This window comes from Sciurus vulgaris (genome assembly GCF_902686455.1).
Source record: "Sciurus vulgaris genome assembly, chromosome: 6".
In the NCBI taxonomy this organism is placed as follows: domain Eukaryota; kingdom Metazoa; phylum Chordata; class Mammalia; order Rodentia; family Sciuridae; genus Sciurus; species Sciurus vulgaris.
Window position 1 is genome coordinate 26,112,268 of NC_136466.1, and position 22,621 is coordinate 26,134,888.

Here is a 22,621-nt window from a genome sequence, read left to right on the forward strand (position 1 = left end):
GAGTGACGGGTGTCAGTGCAGGGACACGGGGAACTGGGCATGGCAGGGGCAAGTGACTGAAAAAGAATGAAGGTCGGGTTCCCAAATTCTTCATTCTCGCTTTTGCTGTGAACCATGAGACCACTTTCTGTCTTCAAAGATATAAGCTTTCCTGTTCTCCTCAGGCATCTCTGATTTATTTCACCGAATACCCATGTCCTATATGGCTGTTCCAGTTTGGGGTGAAGAGTGTCTAGAGGCATTTAGAGAAACCAAACATTCTTGTGGGAAGAGCTCCTTGGTGGGCAGGACGGAGGAATTGATGTCCTATATCCATGCACTCATGACCTCACACCAGGTCACACAAGGGGCTGTGTGAGAATATCCCCTTCCTGGGAGATTCTCTGAATTTGACAATGATCCCTTTTGTTGAAACATTGCCCTAGCTCATGGCTCTGTTGACCATGTCTCTTCAAATCAATTGTCGGTTCCCAGGGAGCAGAGAAGATGCTTTCAGTCTTTTTGGACCCCTCCTTACATTTAATACAGGGCAGTGTGAGAGTTTGAGAAATACTTTTTCTCCCCCCCTCACATAAATGGATAAACAAGCAAATGGACAAAATCTAAATGCACTGTCACCTATGTGTCCATAATTCAACAGTTTGGCCCACTCAGCTCTTTGTAATGGACTAACAGAAATGGAGAGAAAGTCAGCAAAGGAAGTATGCAGGGTCACTGGTTGATCATTGCAGTTAACATGTATTTTACAGAGGGCTTACTGTGGGTCAGGCATTGTGCTAAGCCCTTTATATACTTTGTTTCATTGAATATTCATGTCCCTATGTGGTTGTCCTATTGTTGCTACTCGCCTTCTGCAGACAAGTACATTACGGGCCTAAAGTTTCCACTTAGCTGTATGTGACTAGAGACCATGGACCTGACCACTGTGCCATACAGCCTTCCAGACTGGGGGTGCTGCCTGACCCCTTCCCAGGCTCATAGCCCTCCTGTTCCTCATTCCATCCTCGTGAATGCTTTTCCTTTGCACACCCACATCTCTAAGACTGGAGAGCAAAGGCAGCATGTAAGAAAAGCCTGGTTGTGGGCCATTTCTTAAGATGCTTCTGAATTCTCAAATGGACAGCAAGGAAGGGGCCAGAGCAGGTTCTATCTTCTCTCTCTCTTCCTTCCTTCCTTGAGGCAAAAACCATGGTGCTGAAAGATGGTAGCCTGGCTCTGGCAAACTGCCTTATGTTATGTGCATTCAGGAAAATTCTTTATATTCAAACTTAATGGCATTGAAAATTAGTAGTGACAGTTATCAAGAAAACGTTAGGTTCAACATACCCAAAACAAAGTTAAAGATGTGAAGTTGATTTCAAAATAGTCCCTTTAAAAATGTGACATTAAATGAAAAAAAAAAAAAACAAACTTACAAGCTTTAGAAAATCTAGGATTCTGGATAGCAGAGGTGATCCTCTCTACTAGCTTGGTTTTCAGGCATCTAGATTTTGTGGATGAGGAAAACAAGAAATTATGGGTGGAAGAACCAATTATAGGTGTGAGTTGTTAATTTTTCTAAGTAAAAGTGTTTAAAGAGAACAACTACCATTTCTTGGCATCTATCTTTAATGGAATTAAGGATATTTGAAGAATCAAAGAAGTAGGAAGGACAACACCCCAGAGTGAAATGAAGTCCTTTAGTTTGATGAATTTATACCATTGTTCTAATGTTCTCATTTTGCCGCACACTGGAGAGAACTTGTTTTGGGTGAGCAGTGACTAATCCAGAGCCCAGTATTTGGAAGATGGTGTTCTGGAAAAATAAAGGTCTCTCAGTTGGCCACATCTGGAGTTCAGTTTTGTATTTTTACCATCCTTTCCCAGGAAGAAGTCAAGAGTGCTTTCCCAGGGTTCAGGTGGAGTTCACTAAGCATGAACATTTATGTGTGTCATTCACAGAGATGGGCCCCAGAAATCTGACTTCAGTACTGCATGACTATTGTCATCATTATTTTTATTCATAAAGGATTTGGGGGGAAAAACTTTAAGCTTGGATTACAACTGGCTTGTAAAGTAAGACTATCTTTGCATTATAAAAATTACCAGTTTCCCTGGTAAGTGGGGGGTGCTATGCTGTGTAAGTACTTATATAAGCTCGATTCTGCTGGATCAGAAATTTATCCTTTTCATAAAAGGGAAGTTATGAAAAATAAGAGTTTTTAATGACTTACAAAGAATGCTTGAACAAGCAAATAAGGGAATGGTCATTTTTTAATTAAAATTTTAAAGCAGAATTGGTTGAACCTCAAAGAGTAAAAGGACTTCAGATAACATCTGGGTATTCCAGGAAAGCAAACATTCCTATGAACGTCTTCTAGCTGTGCCAGCCTCCTGCCTGCCTCCCATGGGCTCTTCTCCACTTGCCATTGGGGCCCTTTCCTGGGGTTAGTTCTGCTAAATGCGAACCCTGGTACTGGGGGATTCTGACTTCAACTAGCTACAACTACCTTAGGATAATGATCACAGCAGGCTTCTGAGCCCCAGAGTTTTCAACTGTCAAATAGGACATAGTAGTTATAACTCAGAATCAGTGAACGGATTGTCAGTGAGCTGTCTCATCTACACAACTCAGCTCCTACTACTACCACCACCACCACCACCACTACTAAATAACAACAACAACAACAATAACAACAACAACACAATTATTGTTACAATAGTACTGACCACTTGAATTGGAGTCAGAACACCTGAATTTAATTCTTAGCCCTACCACTTATGATGTGCCATCAGGCAAGTTGATAAAGTCCCTAATCCTCAGATTCCCATTTGTGAAACAGAGATCGCAATATATCTTGGGTCCATAATGGAAGCTCAACAAGTATGTCAGCTCTTATTTATCCAGGATTAGAGATGGCATAGCTAAAGTTGGCACAATCTGTAGAGCGAGCCTGAGATTTCACCTGGAAATAGTTGTAGAGACTCACCCCAGCCCCCAAAATCCCTAAGATGACCTTATGTCTTATAGTTTTTTTCTGTCTCCTGAAAGTGGAAATCAGTTTCCTACTGCAGTTAATTAAGTATTCTTCATAAATTATTATTAATTGAGGTTAACTCCATACCTGATAAGGAAAAGTCTAAGTGAGAATGACTAGGAAGTAGTCTTAGTTTTATGAGGTCAATATGCTGTTTGTAATTATATATTACACACACACACACACACACACACACACACACACACACACAAGACATATTAGAATCATACAAAAGGAGGTGATTATCTTCCTTCTTTAAGAACTTGCCCAATCTCCTTTGGACTGGTTGATACTAGGTGACAATTTTAAGAAATATCACCAAACAGGTGTGTGTCAAGAGGGAAAGGACAAAAGTAATCTGAATAAACTTGGAGTCATCATATGAATGGAATAATGTTGAAAGAGTTAGATTTAGGGCAAAGATTAGAACTACCTTCAAATATCTGAAGGGCCACATTAGAATTCAGAGAAAATTTATACTGTGCAATACTAAGAAGGAGAAATAGGACCAGTTGGTAAGTTACAGGGACAAATTTTGGCTCAGTATGAAGAAGAGATGACAAACAGAAAAATGGAATATCTATCTTAAGAAAAAGGAATCCCCCTGAGATAGGAGGCATTCAGTAAGATATCAGATGATTATTTGTCAGGATTTTTGTAGAAGGGACTTCTATGTTTATTGGGTGGGTGATTAATACTTGGCTATAAGCTCACTCTGATAACTATGAGTATTGCCAAGTGGCTACTATATGCTAGTACCATAGGGGGCTAGGTATACACTAATGTATATAAGACAGACATGGTCTGTGCCCTCTTGAAGCTTACAGTCATATTGGAGAAACAGTAAGTGAAAATGCTATGAAGGAATCAGAGGTGAGGTGATAGAGGATGTCAGAGGTGGCTCAGGAAGGTGCCTCTCAGGAGATGACATTCAAGCTGAGATTAGTGGGAACCATATTTAGGTGACAAGAGATCATATCCTAGGCAGGTGGTCCAAACTGGGATAAGGTGGGAGAGGCTTGCAGGGACTTTGTGGACCATGTCAAGGGTTTAGAGTTTTATTTTGTGATAGGTGGGTCTGAGCCAGAGAATGAAAAAGACCTTCTTATTTTATTTTATTTTTTTTTGGATTTTTAGAAAATCTTTACTATTTAATGTAAATAAATTATAAAAATCAGTCAAAAAAGGTGCAAACATTGGCATTGAAAATATTTAGGTTTAACTGAAGAGAAAAAAAGATGGCACATTTTATAAAATGGATATTTGAATTTATTTTTCATTACCCTATGAATGGATGAATCTACATTGTGTACAACCATAGAAACGAAATGATGTACCCCATTTGTGTATAATGAATCAAAATGCAGTCTGTAAAAAATAAATAAAAAAGAAAAAGACCTTTTTGTATTTACAAGTTAGCTTACTTCAGGAAAGAAGGAGGACTAAAGAGAGAAGGCAAGTAGGAAAGGTGGAGAGTAGTTAGAAGGTTTCTGGAGGGACCCAGGAAAGAATTGATTTGGGGTTGGAAAGGAGAGAGGCTATACAGTCAGAATATATTTTGAGGTAGGGGAAACAGGATTGGGTGATGGATTGGTTATAGGGGATGAAGGAAAGAAAAGATTCAAGTCGATATCTTCCTTGAGAATTTGGAGGAAAGTGGAAGCATTTGTATAGAGCAGAGAGATTAAAAGTCAGAGAGAAATCAAAAGATCAGTGTTGAATGCACTAAATTTAAGATGCTTGTGAGATAGCCAGGTGAAATGTCAGTCTTCCAAGAAAACATGAATCTGGAGGTCGAAGGAGATGGTCAGGCTGGAGACAGAAACTCAAGAACCTATAATGTGAATATAAAACAGACTTGCAAGAATCATCTGTAGGAATTTTATAAAGGACTCAAATACTAATGGCTATAACCATTGCTTTATATGGTTAAACAAACCTCTAGGGGAACATTTGGCAAATCCTATCTTTGGCACACCAAGCAAAATAAACAATCAAAGCAAACGAACTAAAAAGAACCAGGTGTGGTTCTAACCAGGCAGAGAGTCATCTGAATGTACCCAGGTTCAGACAAATGCTCAGCAGGAGCAGGGTAATGGTACTGGATCATCAGAGGGTGCCTATAATCACTGATGTAGTGGTGGCATTTATTCCCCAAGAGGGCCAGTGAGCAGAGGAAACCTTCAAATGAACTGAGCCCTGATCTTCAGCCACAGGAGCTGATAGGTCCAGGGAAGCCTTCATTGAATCATTGAATTATCTTTGGAAGTCTTGGAGGACTTGGAACTTGGTAAAGATGGCATCTAGGATGTCCTCCTACACATTACATTTCAATGTATCCAACTTTGTGCTCTGAAGAAGCTTGATTATTACACACCTGCAGGAATATTAAAGTTTGGAAAAAGCATCCAGGGTAATATTTCACTTGGTTTTAGTTGGGTCTCAACTTATGAAATCCTAAGGACAGACTACGGGGCTTTAGCTGTCCACAATTCCACTCTTGTTTTCAAAACCTTCAAACCTTTGAATCTCAGTCCCACCCAGCTTGTAGTGACATGTTTTGCTTCTCTTCCCCAACGGAAGCTTCAGTTTTAATCAGACCCGGCAGCTAGGCATCCCACTGCCCCTGCTGGCTTCTATGTGCTGGCTTCTTGCTGTTCTCCTTAACTTCTCTGCTAAGACCTGGATGCTCTGCAATGCTCCCCACTTCTCCTTTAACATTTCTTGTCTCAGTGACTTCCCTTCATTCTTCTTTGGCTCCTAGAGTCAGTTCATTGCATTGCTTACTACTATTTTGGGTGTATTTGTCCTCAATCAAATTATATAAAACATTTGGAGAAAAGAGTTGTTGTTTTCAATGCCCCCAAATATTTATGAGCACCAATTAAGTATCAAGCACCTACTAAGTATCTAACACCTGCAAAGCGCTAGGTACTTAGCAGGTATAAGCTATAATGCTTTAAGGAATGTATGATCTAATGTGGCAAGCAGAAGAGTGTCTCAATAGTTCATGAAGACTGAATTGGCTTATAAAAAAACAAAGGGCTATGGAAATATCAAGAAGAGAGAAGTTAATTCTTCTTCTTTAACTCTCTAATAAATATGAGGAAATTTATTTTTTTTCCCATATTTTTTGGTACATTACTATTCTATATAATAATGAGATTTGCTGTTTCATATTTGTACATTCACACAAATATATAATTTGGCCAGTAACCCTTCCCATCTAGGGTCTTCTGATAGTGGGTGGGAATTAGAAAACCTTCAGGGAGTAATACCAGAAGCCCAGAGCTTGGAGGGTGTGGTCATCCCCTTTGGGAGATGAGATTAAAACAGCCTACTGAATCCAAATCGTGAGCATCCTTGAACGTTATGCTAAGAAGTCAACACTTCACCCAGGAGCAAGGGGATGTGGAAGGCTTTTAAGCAGGAGGCTTCAGACCAGCAGTCCATTTGCACTCAGCAGAGAGTAAATAATATAGACAGTTCTAAGTAAGTGTGCATCAATCAAATGAAAAATGTGAAGCCTCCTAGGAGAGGCACAGACAAGGCCAACAGTTTTGACCCTGATAGAGGTAGTGGGTGGCTTCAAAGTAAACAGGGTTCCCATGTAAACTTGGGATTGGTTGTTAGTAAAAGAGGGATTCAACTTATTCACTGGGATGCCAGAGGGCAGAATGAGATCAGGGTGACAAAGCCACAGGGACTCAGGTTGCTGCTCAATATGATGGCCAAGTTTGCCAGAGGGAGAGAGCTCTTTGACAACTGCTTCTTGAAAGATGGCAATTTGGTGAGACAGTGTTGTGGGGATAACCGTCGGGAAGAACATGGAGTGAATTCATGAGCAAGGTAAAAAGTTGGGATTTGACCTGTGGTTCCCCATAGACTGGTCTGACGAGCTGAGCCGATTTGTGATGAAGTTTTCACTCATGAGTGGAGAAATAAGGAAAGATGAGCACTGAGGAGTGGGTTTCCAAAAGTTGAACGTTTGCATTTAAAGGACAGTCCTTTATGTATAATTGATTATGTCCTTCCGTCTTTTCAGTGTTAACACATTCCTTCTCTTTATTAAAAGATGTTTATGAGAAATGCCAAGTATCTCTACCATTTTTGACATGGGGAAATCTCCATCTACTCCAAGAAGGGGAAGAGCAGCTATTGAAGAATGAAGTTGAAAAGCATTGAGGGGGTCTAGAAGGGTGAGCATCCCCACTGGATTGAAGGTCAGTGCACAAGTAAGCACGTCCTTCTAACTCTTCCTTCTCTGGGGCTCAGGAGCTCAGGGGCCAAGGGGTCCTCCTTTCTAATGAAGGTCCAGTCACCTCCTTTCTTCCTTTAAAACTCTCCCCAAGCTGAGCAAGCTTTGGCAGTCCATCCCACATAGGCCTACGGAGGCTGAGGTTCTGCTGAGTCTTGAGAAGAAATGTGACCTGGGTGGGATTTTTCTGCTCCTTTGCCGTGACCAAGCCAAGGTCATTGTTCTGGGTGTGGGGATCAGAGCATCAGCAAGAACCAAAGCTCTTTTTCCCTGTTGAGGCTGATGGAAGGGTGGTAGAGTCTAGGATACAATTGGGTGTTGGTGCACCTGGGTCCTGGACACTGGTCCTGTCCTAATGCTTACCTTTTTGGGGATGATCTCAAAGGCCACTTCAGTCTACAGTCCAGACTGACATCATTGGCTGTGTGGATCATGTAAGGTGAACTGACTGGGGAGCCACAGACTGGGGGCAAAGCTAAGGGTCTACATTTCTGCTGATCCAGTAGCTTAGGGCAGTGAATAAAGCAGAAGAGAGTCAACCATGACCAAGCAGAAGGACAAAAGGAGCTAGTGAGGTTATATCAAGAGATACAATTAAAATGCAGACATTTCCATTCCCAGGTCTCCTTAAGGAATACAGGTAGGATCAAAGTTCCCTCCACCTGTGACATTCCAGATGGTGACCCCTCTTGAGCATACTGAAGGAACAGATGGTTCTGTGATATGCACAGAAGGAAGGCTGGATAGTGACTAAGCCAACAGACAGAGATCTTGTCTTTGATTCTGACTCTACAAAACACAAAGGAATTGGCTTAAAAAAAAAAAAGAACACAAAGCATACATAGAATACCCCTGAATCTTCCCTGTCTTAGTGGAGGAAAGAATCTGAAGGCCTGATTTGAATATCTCACTAATTTCTGATCAAGTGATATACTGGTCATGTAACCAGCTAGGGTGACTGGTTCACTGCACTTTGTCCAGGGTTTTCTTGGTTTCAACACTAAAAGTCCCACATTGTAGGAATCCCTTTAATCCTGACCAAACCAGGACAATTGGTCACCCTAACTGTAGCTCAGTTTTCCTATTTGCAAAATGGCAATAATTATATGCTCCTGCCCAGCTATATGTAGGACAAGGGTCAGATGAGATGACAGATGGGAAAATGCCTTTGGGTTTATTCTGGGCAATCGCAGGTGGATGGATTGGAAGTGCCACTAAGTCCCTTCTTAGTGCGGGTGCATGCTCTACCTAACCCGACTGCTGCTTTGTGGAACCCTAGTCATTTCATAGGCCTTGAATATAAATTGTACTCTGCAAATTCTTTTGCAATGACCCAAGACAGATGGATCCAGCCTTACTTTCCAGTGAACTTGCACCCGCTCTAACAGTAAACGCATCATTCCATTACTCATTTTTGCTTCTCTGACCGAACTGAGGGCTCTTCTCTTTAGTAGGAACCCTGAACCTAGTACAATAGCTAACATGTAGCTGCTTGATAAATGTTGAATTAGGGGCAGATTTTAAATTCCTTAGATCTACCACAAGGGTTAGTTGAACTGCATATTAGTTTTGCATGTGTGAATACATATTTCTGGCCCTTTAACGTTCTTTAGGATTTCGTGAATAAGAACGGCTAATGTAGCTCAGAGGCCTGGATGGAGACATGAAATCTGGCTCCCCCAGCAGGAATTTTGCAAACAGAAAGCATTTCCAAGGCATATCTGATTCCCCACCCCACCCCATATAAGTGAGAAGCAGGTGTCAGTGGCTCATTTGCAACTCACAGTCAACCACATCTGGATCTGTAATGCAGAACTATTTGTTAGCAGCATCAGGCACACAGGTCTGTGTCAGATACCTCTGAGATGCTTGACAAAAGCTAACGGAGGGAAGAGTGGAGGTCTCCTCACAATTAACAGAGGAAGAGGAAACACCATTCAGGATGAGAGCTAGCCTGCTGGCCTCATCTCAGATGCCTCTGGTTCAATGAAAGGAAGAAAGGCTGGGCCAACTCTAAGGATTGGCAGAATGCAGAGGATGCTGTGCAGGCCAGAAGAAACACTATTTTCATATGGGCCTTAAAATACACAGGGTCATAATGCTAGGGAATTATCTCCTCCAGTGATAGAGAAAAGTTCCAGAAGAAGAGAAGAACACTGATCATCCAGGCTTCCCACCCCTAGTGGACCCCACGTCTCTAGTCCTTACTCTCTTTTCTCCTCTTTCCACTACCACCTGCAGCTCCGCATCTCTTGCTTCAACAGCTCCATTTGTATCTTTCTTTTATAGTGTCATTCCGTGAGAGATTTGTTTAAGGAAATGATTCCCTGCTGAACACAGCAATAACAAAGATGAAAAAAGAATGCATGAATTATCTCTTTACCCCTGTACTGTATGCCTACAGTAGCTTTTATCTGAAACAACCTATCGTGCTCATAGATATTCTCCTGACTGGTTAAAGATCTGTTCAAGCAGCCTCCCCTGGAAGATTTCCTAGAACTCTTATCCTGGAGAGAACAAGATATTGACTTCTGCCTTTTCTCCTACTGTGTCTTATTTGTTTATTTCTCTATTTTTATGGTAATCCCTTTCTCTTTATAACAATGTTAGTAGTTACCGTGCTGCATCTTCTCTTCCTTCTCTCTTAACTGTGGTTACCATTGAACACTTTGGATACTTCATACAAAGATTGTGATTCCTAGTTTCCCTGGAAAAATGAGAAGATTTGGCCATCTTCTCACATATAAATATTAGGCCAGAGGTTAGAGGAGGTTGTCCCCTTGTCCCCTTGTAGACAAGGCACAAATTCCTGCTACAAAGATCTCATTTCTTCCTGTGATCTCCCTGAGCTTCTGATGGCATGGTGCCAATAAGTGCATAGAAGCTGACCTGGGTTCAAATTCTACCACTACCACGTACTAGTCGTGTGACCTTTGACAAGTCACTTACCCTGTCTGTGCCACTGAGTCATTATCTAAAAATGAGAGTCTTAATTCCATCAACTTTGTTCTTGTGAGGATTATGTAAATTAAGGAATACATAAGAGGACTTATAGAAAGGCTTGCCCTAAATAGCAAATGCTCAATAAATATTCGCTCTAATTATTTATCATAGAGCACTGTGGTTTTGTTTACTGGAGTAGAGAAATATTGTCCATACTCTTGACTCTACTAATGATGAGGAAACCACACAGGGTTTACCTCTGCTCCATTTTCCTCATTTGCTTTACCTGGCTCCTGTGGGTTTTGAGGTTATGGTCCCTGCACTAGAGAAAGTACATTTGGCAGTGCCATTATCAAAATTCACTCATTTTTTTCTTTCTTACAGAGTACTTTAGCATTTTGAAAATAATATACTTGGATGCTGGTAGAAGTAAATCACATGGTTATAAACTTTCATTTGCTCCCTTTAGGATGTTTACTAGCAATGACCAAAAAGATAGATGGGTTGAAAGTCAGGTGGCTTAATTTGTGTTGTATGAGCTATATGGTAGACCAGTATTCCCTGATTCTCATGAATCAGACATTGCGGATGCAGCAAGGGATTTGACAATGTTCTTATAAAGCTACCACATCCATGGAAGTTGGCCAGGTGGGAATTGGTTCATGTGATAAGCAATTAGTGGGGATCTCCTGCATGCTCAGTTCTCTGTGAGGTTTTCTGGGACAGTGGACCCTTGATTCACTGAACTATACCTGAAAATTTGGGGGGAAGGAAGAAGGAGCAATAGGAACAAGACATAGGAGTGGGGAAGTGTGGTGATGTTTGCAGGCAATAAAAAGACTGACTTGACTAGTGCTATGGATTTGTCATTTTTAAACATTTCTCCAAAGGAATAAAGTCATCTCGTGGGAATAGAAAATATGAGTAAGAGGTCATTATGCTCTTTTCTTGCTAGATGTTTGCTCTGAGAAGAAAGGATAATATCTTTAAATTTCTCTGCCTGACTTTCTTTGGGCTGGGGACTCTGCAGGCTTACCACTGTCACCTGTTAGGAGAAAGTTGGTGTCTTTGGTTAAGGATTCATGTAGCCTTTGGCTCTTTCCCCCATGAGAAAAAGGTGACTATGTATGATTATGGAGCCAAGATCTTCAGCCATGGGACCATTCATAAGATGTTACCAGAAGATGGTCCAGAATTTCTCTGCAGGGTCTCAATTTGGGGCCACTCCTGATCCCTTCCTTACTACCTGTCCTTGGAGACCAGGCTTTGTCTAGATACTGGAGCTTTCTACTTTCAGGCTTATGGACGGATACTGTGCAGCTATAGCTGATCACCACGTTGTGCATAGAGTATAAAAGGGAATAAAGCTCCATATTTGAACTTCTCTCTCTCTTGGTATCTTGGAATCTTTGCCTCATTGCAATGAAGAGAGGTTGAGTGTGGTCTGTTCCAGAGAAGGCAATCATATCTAATTTGAGACAGAAATCCAAGCAAATGGAATAGTTGGTGAGTGCTGAGTGATGCAGAAGGGAGAAGAAGAAGAAAGAAACCCTCATGTACCATGAACACTTCATTAGTGATTCACTTTATTCCTCCTGCAAAATTTAGAGCAAGAGTTCATTTGGAAGATGAGAAAACTAAGCTTCAGAGATATTAAATAATGACAGTTAACACTTCTTAGACACTTTACTGTGTGCCAGGAACTGTGCTAAGCACTTTGTGTCATCTCATCTAATCACTAACAACCATCAGAAAAAATGCTAGTGTCACATCCAGTTTTTATATTTGGGGAAACCAAAATATAGGGAGCTGAAAACTTGTTGGAGAGACTTTTGCTGTGGACTGGCAGAGATGGGATTTGTACTCCATCCTGACTTCAGGGACCTCACCATCGGTGGATAGACCCTACTTCTGCTTGTCTTTTCCCCAACATCAACAGGCTTTTAAATGTGGGATGCAGAGTTTGAACTCAAGACTGATCAACACAAAAGCCCATTTGCTTTCCAAGCCTACAAACCCCAGGTGACGGGGCTGGGATGCTCATCCAATCCTCTCCCCTCCTGGCAATTGCCTTAGAAAAGTCAAAAGACCCCGTGAATCTGAAATAAAGTTGCTGAGATGGAGCGTAAAGAAGGAGAGAGAGAGGGAGGGAGGAAGGAAGGGAGGAAGAGATGCTATTTTTGACAGAAACAGGCTCTTAAAAGAAAGCAGCATACAATTTGTGTATCAGCAGGAGAAAGCAGTGCTTTGGTGGGCAAATCACAGCCTGCATGCTGTGGCTCTCGCCTAGGCGAAGGCCGTTCATTTCCTGTGCTGTTCATCTCCCTGGATCCATCTCTGCCACCTTGTGCTTGCCACCTTCCCCCTCTCTTTCTCTCTAATGTGTTGCTTTGCCGTTTACGAGTTTCTCAGCCAGGCATGATCAAAATGGAACTCTAACAAGAGCAAACACACGTTTGTCTTTGTGATTTCACCAGGATCCTGCAACATAAGTCAGTACCATGGAGCTCCAGCGTAAACTAGTTCTTCAGGAAGGAGTGCTTGGGCTTTGGATGCCACTTGGTGTCTCGTGTCCCTGGTGTTTTCCTTGGATGCTTTAAAGAGGCCACCTTAGAAGATGCAGAGGCAGTGATGGGTGCCTCCATTAGCATAGAGGTGGGGTTGTGAAGAAAAGGAGGGTTTTGTAGTCAGGGTTCATACCTAAGCTTCCTCACTTAAATCACTTTGAGAATACGAGCAGAGTATCATCTCTCTGATTCAGTTTCCTAACCTGAGAGGGCAGCAATAGCATAGAAATCGAAAGTTGAGAAGATTCATGCTGGAACATCCACAGGACACTGAATATATTGCCCTGCACACAGTAGGCGTGAGATGGACACAGATCTCCCCTGCCCACTCCCCACTTACGGTACAATCAGTCTAGAATTATATTCTTTGCATTGCGGAAAGGAATCAAGAGTGTATGTAGTTTTGGAGAACATAAAATTCTTGAGGTGTCTTCTTGGTTCAATCCGTCGTGGATAAGCAAGGGAACTATACACATTGGAAGTACCCATGTCTGTTTTTAGGTACACGGAATGACATGAATGGATGCTATGACCATGATCCTGGACAGGATGCTTGTGCCCCATGAATGTAGACAGTGCAGAATGGAGACGAGGATTCCCTAGGGAATTCAGGCAGAGCTTTCCTGTGTGGAATCTGTTTTCTTATTTCTGTATTGGCTAGGTAGGTCTATGTGCTATTGTGTGTGTGTGTGCGTGTGTGTGTGTGTATGCTGGAATTGGATATCGAATGATGGTCATCTCCTGGATAATCATTTCTTCCTCATATTTCTCTCCTTGTACCTTTGAAAAGCCATTCTTGTCTAGTGGTTGAGAAGAATTCCTGGAATTGGGCTACCCAATTTAAAACTCTAGCTCAGGTCATCTTGGGTGTGTTCTGTGACCTTCCTGTGCCTCATTGTCACAGTGTTGATGTCTAAATAAGATAATGCTTATCCAGGTCTTCTCAGGAGTGCCTGGAATGGCCAGTGCTCCATAAATGTTAATAATAAATCTTATCCTTAACACCATTAAAATGCTAAATCAAGCCCTTGCCACCCCTCTGCCTGGGCCTTCCTACTGGACCATTCGCCGGTCTCCTAAGAAGTTTCCTGGGTACCCTCTGCAACTGATCCCATGTGTCTGCTCCTGAGAAAGCTGCTGTATTGATGCAGCTCTTCACTGGGAAATCTCCAATCTACACACACACACACACACACACACAGGCACACACGCACACACATTCTCTCTCAGCCTTCCTCCCTTCCTCTGGCCCTCTCTCCTAACCTCCCTCCCCTTTTTTGTCTCTCTCTCCTTTTATCCCCCATCCCCTCCATCTCTTCCTTTTGCTCCAGTTCTTCTGAGAATGCAGGCACATCCAGCCTCTTTGCTCAGAGGACTTTGTCTCTGATCAGGCCTGACCTGGGTCATAGAGTTCATGGGGTTACCATGACAACAAGCATCCCTGGCTACCCATCAGGAGGCGAGGACCAATTGAAAGGGACTGTCATTTTCCCTGGGACATACTGTATTTATCCTTGGCAGCAGGCTGTGCACCAGTACTCTGCAATGGGAAGAGAGGCTGTTTCTTGTGAGGGTGGGAGGGAGGGAGAAAAAGAAACATTAGAGTTTTATTTTTTTAACATGTTCTCTGTGGGGGAGGACCACAGATTGTTCTCGGAGAGTGAGACATTTTATTTCTAATACAGCCAATGTGTGCGCGCGGGGCGGTGAGGGGTGAGGGTGGGGCTCATGTACATTTCTGATGAACACGGTTGGTTTTACAAAGAAGGAAAAATAAGTAATTTGGCTCAAAAGTGATTTTTGGGTAGGTCTAATGGGAGGAGAGGGGTGGAAAATGAACTTTAATGAGTATCCTCTATGACAGGCACTTTATGCTATTTTACCAAATTGTCAAAGCAACTGCACAGAATTATTATGATTCCAATTTTACGGATAAGAAAACAGAGGCTTATAAAGTTGTCGTTCTTTACTCAGTGAGGACTTCCTGTTGGGCCCTGTACCTGAATTGAGGCTGTCCGACTCCAGGGATCGTGGCTCTGATACCATCTCCACAGTTCCCTGGAACCTCCCATCCTATTCACTTTCCCTCTTTCTGAGGGCTTCCTTCTATTCTGCCTCCTCAGACCACTCGCCCATCCCTCTTCCCTAAACTTTCCTATCCTCGTTCTCAGAGTGAATTGTTGTCCACCTAGAACAGAACCTCCTGGGGATGTTTCTGGGTCCCACCCTGGACCTGCAGAACCAGGTTGTGAGGGGAAATTTGAGGAATTAGAGTCTAGACAGGGGCATTTTGACCCAGCTTCCCTAGGCAATTTTGATACCTGCTGTGAAGTTGGGAGATGGGTCTTTAGAGCAATAGATTGAACACCACCCAGAGTGGCATTTGCTTAATTATTTCCCTATTATTTTCTGGATCAATGTGATTCTCTAAGAGGAGAACTATCCACAACCTTCTGTAGCACTCAGATCTGTCCTAGGTGAGAAAGAGATGTTCAGAGAAGGCTCACATGGCCAACCTGAAGATACAATTGTTTAATGGGTTGAGTGGGTGTGTCTATGTGTGTGTGTGTTGGGGGGACAACTTAGAGACCCTCAAACCCTGAAAGTGAGAACCCTTTCCTCAAAAACCTTGTGATGCGTCTTCTCAAGTCACAGTCTAAACCTCCCTCCCCCTACTTCTTTTTTAGCCAGATGTCTATATAGACAAGCAGATGTTGATAGAGAATTTCTAGTGCAGAGTTGTGTGCAGGGAGAAAAGTGTATTCAGTGGGAATACCACTGAGACTAAATTGTTGATGAGCATTTTTAAGTTCATGTTATGTTTAGAAACAGAACAAAATGAATACAGGTAAGACACCATCAATGCAACTGGAGGTGGGAAAAGTTCATTGGCAGCCTGCATTCTTGCTGCTCTGTTCCCCTCCCCATGATGCCTTCTGTTCCTTCTAGGCATTCCAGGGGTAAATTCAAGGTAGCAGCAATTATTTTGTTGGGAAATAAAGTCCATATCTTCCCTTTTCCTGTCTTGGTCACTATCAGTTGGCACTAGTCAGTTCTTAGGCAACAATTGTCCCAGAAAGTTTCTGAAATAGACTTCTTTCCTGAACTTCCCAGCTTTGACGTGAAGGTCATGACTGGTGATGAGCATGGAGTCCACCACTTCTCCCATCTGTCCTCCTCTTATTAGAACCCTGACCATGTTCATTACCCCCAACAAGATGATGGCAGTGGCCCTTCTAAATGACCTCTTTACCTGTGACCCTCTCCTTTTTCTGATTCACATTGCAAACCACTGCCGCAGTATTCTTTTTGGAAGCCTGTCTGATCATGGCTACTCCTTGTCAGTCTCCTCCATGGCCTTCACACCCAAACGAAAATGCAGAGGCCTTTGAGATCCTTCACCACGCGAACACAGCGAGCCACCTGTATTTCCTAATGTATCCTCTCGTCAACACAGAGATGCCTGCTGGTCCTGAACCTGAGCCCCATCTTCCCCGCCCCTGCATTTACCCTCTCTGTTCCTTCTGCCGTTCCTGGCTGCCGTCTATCACAGTTCTTCAAGACCCCTCTCAGATGTTACCTCTGCCATGAAAGCTTGGCAAGTCCTCCCATTCAAATGTGGATGCTCTTCTTTTTTAGTATTTCTGACTCTCTTAAAATAATGTGTATCTACATAAAGTGGTAAAATAATGGGTATCTACATAATTCTGCTCAGGAACTGGATGTAATTACACATTATCCAGGGGCTGGGTCTGCATTTCTCATAACCACTGCTTGAAGCCTAGGCACAGGGCTTTATGTGGGGAAGAGTTCAGAGGTGAAGCTGTGAAGCAAAGTGATATGCACAGGGAGAGGGTCTCAGGCCTTCCTAAATGCCCATTACCCATTAGGTTGAAGGAAGAAGCTGTACTGTGTTTCTGTCCCCTTGGCCCATACGTTTGCCATGGACGAGACACAGGACCCAAGACAAACTTGTCATGATCACAGAGACCAGAGAAGACTCCACATAACCACAGTCACAGTTAAAGACCAGACTTTGACCAATGTCCTGATTAGGGTACAACTCTTAGCAAATCCATTGAAGGCCTGATAGATGGTTTTATGGAGAATCATTAACTGAGACTTTAACCGAGGCCAATTGGATGTGGATAACTTCTTGGGTTGATAAAACACAGGCCATGCACCCTTACTTAGGAAATTTGAACACATTGTCTCTCACTGAAGGGAGTATTCATCATAATAAAAGAGACTTTAGTTGATACCAACAGATACATTTAGTTGGCAACAAAATGGCCTATTGATCATCATTAGTGGATTTACCAATAGCCTTTCCCCAGTGACTGGCATTGGCTGCATAGGTCTTTATCCACAACCTGACGGCTTCTGAAACACAACTCAGCCCCCTTGCCCAACCCCAAACATGCATAGACAGCCAACAAACAGCATCTGCTTCCAAGAAACACCACCTGTCCAAATGGAAACCCAACATCCAACCACTTTACTTCATTGGAGTATTTGTTTCCAGAGCAGAAGAGACAAAAAAAATCATTCTGTCACAAACACAGTCTTTTAACACTCTGTGGGGACTGAGGCCTGGCTTCTGCCAAGTAGACCTGGCAAGTTTCAGAGGAACATTTGGGCTTTAGATATCAGTTTTCTGATCTTCTGAGGCAGAGCTAGGTGATCTGCTTCGGAACCTGGAGCTTGTTCGGGGCAGCTGGAAGGAAGAACACCTCACAGGTGTGGTGAGGTCTGGCTTTTCAGAGAGCAAGTGGTAGAGAAGGATGCCAGGAAGGTCCTTCTTTGAGACAAACACAGGAATTAAGCCTGGAGAACATCTGCCCATGGATGGCTGCAATAGCCCTGACTTTTATAGAGTAGAAGTTTGTAACAATGCCTGCAGTGTACCGAGGCACATTTCTACAGCATAAACACTTCTAAATACTTTGCAGCTTTGTGAATGGCTGAACAGTATTTAAAAAAGCACTTTATGTAATTCAAACTAATTTAAAGACAATATTGATTTCCTCTGCCAGTCACTCTTAAGCATACGTGCCTCCTGTTCAGTGGGTCTAGAGTAAGCATGGGCTGCTCCTTTACCTTTCTTCTCTCTTTCCAAAAAATCTCTGCAAAATAATTGCCTGGGATCAGATTGGTGGATGTAGGATTTCTGGAGCAGGAAAATGTGTCTGTGGTATTTGGTTGGTTATGATTTTTTTGTTGTTGTTTTGTTTTTTGACTACCTCTTGGTGAAATGGCACCATCTGAGGTGAGGAAAAGGTATGACAGAAACCTGGTTGGTTTTATGTGTGTGTGTGTGTGTGTGTGTGTGTGTGTGTATGTGTGTGTGTGTGAGAGTTTACTTAACCATTCTTTGATGGTATGTCCCATGGAACCTCTATGCTATTGATTGTTAAACAATGATCCCTTTTAATGCACAGAAGAGAAGCAGGATCCCATAAAGAGCAGAGGGACTTTCCCGAATCAGAAACTCAAGGTCCTCCTAGAATGGACACTACATTTTCTGTCAGGAGTTATCATGGCCCAATGGCTATCACCAACTTTGCCACTGGAGAAAAATGAGCACTGGGAGGAACTGGGAACATGTGCCCATCAGTCAGATATCTTGACTTGCCAATTGTTCATCAGCGATCTGTAATTGGAACATGTTCCTTTCCATTTCTCTTTCTCTTGCTCTGTCTCATAATCAATAATTGGCTTACTATGTCTTTTACAGAGATGTAAGAAAAAGAATTACATTTTTCTTAATTACATAGTTGAATTATTTTCAGTGTTTATCCCAGAAAGAATCCTTGCACGTGGGAAACCCACAAAAGCTGTGTTTGGTATTTAAAAGTGAGTGTCCATCATCCTCTTTAGCTTTCAGAGTTGTGAGTGGATACTCTGGGCTCCTAAACACTTCTGTGTATCCCTGAGTTGATGGTTATTATTTGGCTCATGTGAATGGGTACAGAGAACCTGGCCCAAGTACAGTTTCCTGTTTTAATGGTGCTGTCCGTCAGAAAGCTCAGCACAGCTTGAGAGTAAGGTATGACCAGGAACTCTGGAGTCAGATGCCTGGCTTTGAAATCTGGCTCCTACATTATTAACTTGGTTGATGGTCAGGTAATTTAAACTGTCCCTCTGTTTGCTCATCTGTAAAATGGGGACAATGATACTGCATAAAGATGTTACAAGGGTTACATGAGCTAATGCACATTCCACAGCCTGTGACACTTAGGGGCTCACTTAGTGATGGCTCTTATTATAGTGGAAAGTCTTTTGAGAGCAGAAAACCTAACTTTCAGGTTCAGGTCACTGAATATATTCTGAGTTATCACCTTGTTTTAAGCACCTGAATGTTAGAGGGGATAAAGAAGTTGTCTACTGTTTTCTTAACTTTAAATACAAGTATTCATATCAAATGATGTCCCTGACTCATAAAACTTGTAGTAAAACTGCAGTATTATTATGTTCTTGGACCTATAAGAACTCACTCTGTATTTTGGGTCTTTATAGGCTGATGTCCTTTAAGTTTCCTTGATAAAAATCTCTTCCTTGACAAAACCTGCTGTTTGAGTCCTCTTTAATCTTTGCCTAAACTTGTATAGAGTTCCTAAAGTTCTTCCAGGGAGAAAAAAAAAAAAAAAATATATATATATATATATAGGCAAATATATATTGACATATACCAGGTATATTGACAAATACCAGGTTAATTGGTTTCCCTTATCAAGTCACATTCAATCATGTGTACACTTCTGCAGATAGCTCTATTCTCCTAATTCAGACAATTACTTAAAATTCTTCAACACATTTGCATTCTCTGAATAAGTACAAAAATGCTTTACAAAAATCTCTCCTATCTCATTCTCCATCCTCAGCTGAACATTTTCCCCTTGTTTGCCTGTGTTCTGGGAGCACTGAGCTTCCCTGGTTTAGCAACTGAGCCATGACTTCTGGTCTTGGAGTCTGTGCAAGCTGTCCTCTCTGCCTGCAGTCCCCACTCCCCCTTTCTCCTAGTTGACTCCTGTTAATGTCAGCTGCTTTGAAAACAGCGTCCTTGAGAAGTCTTCCCAGACTCTACCCATCCTGTGGGCCAGATTGGGCCCTTTTATATGTGGGTGTCTTTAAGATCTTCCTTTTGTACTTATTTTTCTGCAGTTTCAATGGAATCAGCTGTTGATTTCCATCTACTTAACCTTATAGAGACTCAGTTTTTAACTCTGAGGTTTTCCATAAATTCTGGAAAATTCCTTTTAAATACTGACTCATTTCTACTCTTTCCATTTGGAACTCCTGGCACATTAATTCTCTTTCATGCTTCTTAACTTCTTTGCTGTAATTTCTACTTTTAAAAACTCTCTCTCTGTGATAGTTTGTAGAATTTTTCTCTGATTTTATCCCCAGTACACCAATTTTCTCTTCAGTTTTGCCCAATTTGTTATTTATCCTTTCCATTGGAATTTTCTATCAATTTTTATTTCTATCATTTTTATTCTGCAAATTCTAACTCTATTCTTATCGTATATGTTGGATCTTTAATGACAAGTTTTTTTTTTCCTTTAAAAATGCCTTTTATGCCTTTAGTTATACTACTGATTCTTGCACATATAGATTATCACATAATGTATAATTTTGCCCTGCTTAGGAAATCACAGAATAAATAACTCATGGTTTTGATTTCTTTTTACCCTTTGACTCTGAAGATTTCCTAACTTGTATTTTATTTATTTTTTTAAACATATTTTTCTAGTTGTAGTTGGACACAATACCTTTATTTTATTTTATTTTTAATGTGATGCTGCGGATCAAACCCAGGGCCTCTGTGAGCTAGGTGAGCATGCTACCACTAAGCTACAACCCCAGCCCCTAACTTGTATTTTATCTAGATGTTTTATAATAAGATTTTTACTATACCACATTGCCGTGGACTAGATGTCCTTTAAGGACCACTTTTATAGATTATCCTAGTGTCTGTCATAATTGTCATTAAACATTAAGCAGTAATCATCTCTTTAATGCCTGTCTCCCTCGCACTAATGTAGTTCCATGGGGACCGGGACCAAGTGTGGTTCAAGACAGTAGCTCCAGCTACTATCCCAAGGCCTAGAACAATGTGGGGGCTCCTTATTTCTGAAATGAATAAAATGAAGGTAGGGGAGGTCCTGAAGGTCACGTCGAGGTGAATAAGGAACACCTCTGGGTCCTTTTGCATCCTTTGTTAAACTTTCCACTCTTCCTGGAATGCTATCCTTCCCTCTAAAGACTTAATCCCTCCATAATGACTCAATTTCTCATAGGTGACTTCCCACTGCCCTTTCAGTTCCCTTCATAGATTTTCCCGTTTGAACTCTTAACCACCGTGGACTAAGGAGAACATCTTCTCTTTACAGATGAGGAAACTCAGGGCTGGAAGATGAAATGTTTTACTTTCTATCAGAAAGTCAATAGCAAATTTCAGTATTGAATCTAGTTCCTCAGACTGCAAGTCTAAGGATTCTTCCTCAACTGTTGGGAGTGAATATCAGAGCTCCCTTATGTGAACATAAAATTCTCTTTACTTCTTTACTGAACTACCTGTATCTTGCTGAGGAAACCAATGTCCAGGTAGGCACTTATGCTGTTATTAATTTGGTGCTACTCATTAGGTGCTATTTGAATTTCCATGGCCAGAATCTCAAGACACAAACTACTTGACTTTTCATTTGGACAATGTGTTTGTTTCTTCCCAGACAAATATTACAAACCATCTCCCGTCAGAAAATCCAGGTTGCTGGAGAGCCCTGTTCAGGGTCTAGCTGGATGCAGGGGTGTCTGGGAACGGATGGAGTGTCACATATCACATGACAAAAGCACAGGGTTCATGGGCAGTCGACACACTGGAGGGGTGAGGTGAGGCGAGGGGAGGAACACATGGGCAGTGACAGTCATAGCAAGCCGAGGCCCCCAGGTCAATTTCCAACCTCAGGGCTGAAGATCTTAGGTGGCTGGAATCTTCCAGGCCCACAGGTGTTGAAGTAGAGCTGGCTTGACAGCTTGCACTGTGCATTGGAGCCATGTGGCAGACACAGAAGCCTCATTCCTGAGATAGGGAGGGAGAGGGAGTACGAAGGAAGCAGATCTTGGCTACTTACCTCAGGGCGGACCCCTTGGGTGTCGCAATGCCATAGCCTTTGGAATCCAAGTTACCTCCCACTTTCATGGTGTCGCAGGGTTTCCGCTGCTCAATGTACTCATTCATGGTGGACTCCAGGAGGTAGGCGTATTTGCCCTTGGACTTCCTCACTCGGATCATCCCTTCCTCCGTGGTCCGCACAAAAACGGATGGTTCTGCTGACTTCATGTACGTCCACATCTTCTCGAACACGGCAATTTTAGACCTCTGGCAGGAGACAGGAACAAAATTAGGTGCTGCCTGTGCTTGGAGCGGGGGTCGGCACACATATTCATGAAGAACTGAGTGCGGTTTGATCACACATTCATGAGCCAGATTAGCTCTGGAAGAAACAAATTATGAGTGATTGCAAAATAAGAGGTACTAATTAGTACCAGTAGGTTCCAAAGTACAAATATCTTACAAATACAGGATGAACAGAGTAGCTCAGAATCTTTTAATTACTTTGGAGTAATTTTATTTCTCTTAAATATGGGGAGAGTTAAGCAACTGGGTCCCTTTCTGGCTTTTAAAGACACTATCGAGGCCATCTGTTGTTGAGGAAGGCCACATTTATACTGCCCAGAAGAAGCAGAGTGAAAATCAGTGCAATCTGGTTTTTTCAGTGCTGTCTTCTAATAACAAAATCAAGTTCGAGTTATTCCATATTGCACGACCT

At 42.1% G+C, this 22,621-nt stretch overlaps 1 protein-coding gene across 3 annotated transcripts in view; it reads right to left on the reverse strand.

Annotated features, from left to right (window-relative positions):
- Positions 1-22,621, reverse strand: part of GRIA1 (glutamate ionotropic receptor AMPA type subunit 1) — a 309,714-nt gene that overhangs the window by 18,617 nt on the left and 268,476 nt on the right. For all 3 annotated transcript variants that reach the window (XR_013764814.1, XM_079145959.1, XM_079145958.1), the window contains exon 13: positions 21,923-22,170. Coding sequence is in view for 2 of the 3 variants with exons in the window: in XM_079145959.1 (XP_079002085.1) it covers positions 21,923-22,170 (248 nt within the window). In the remaining variant the exon portion in view is untranslated. The remainder of the gene's footprint in view (positions 1-21,922; positions 22,171-22,621) is intronic.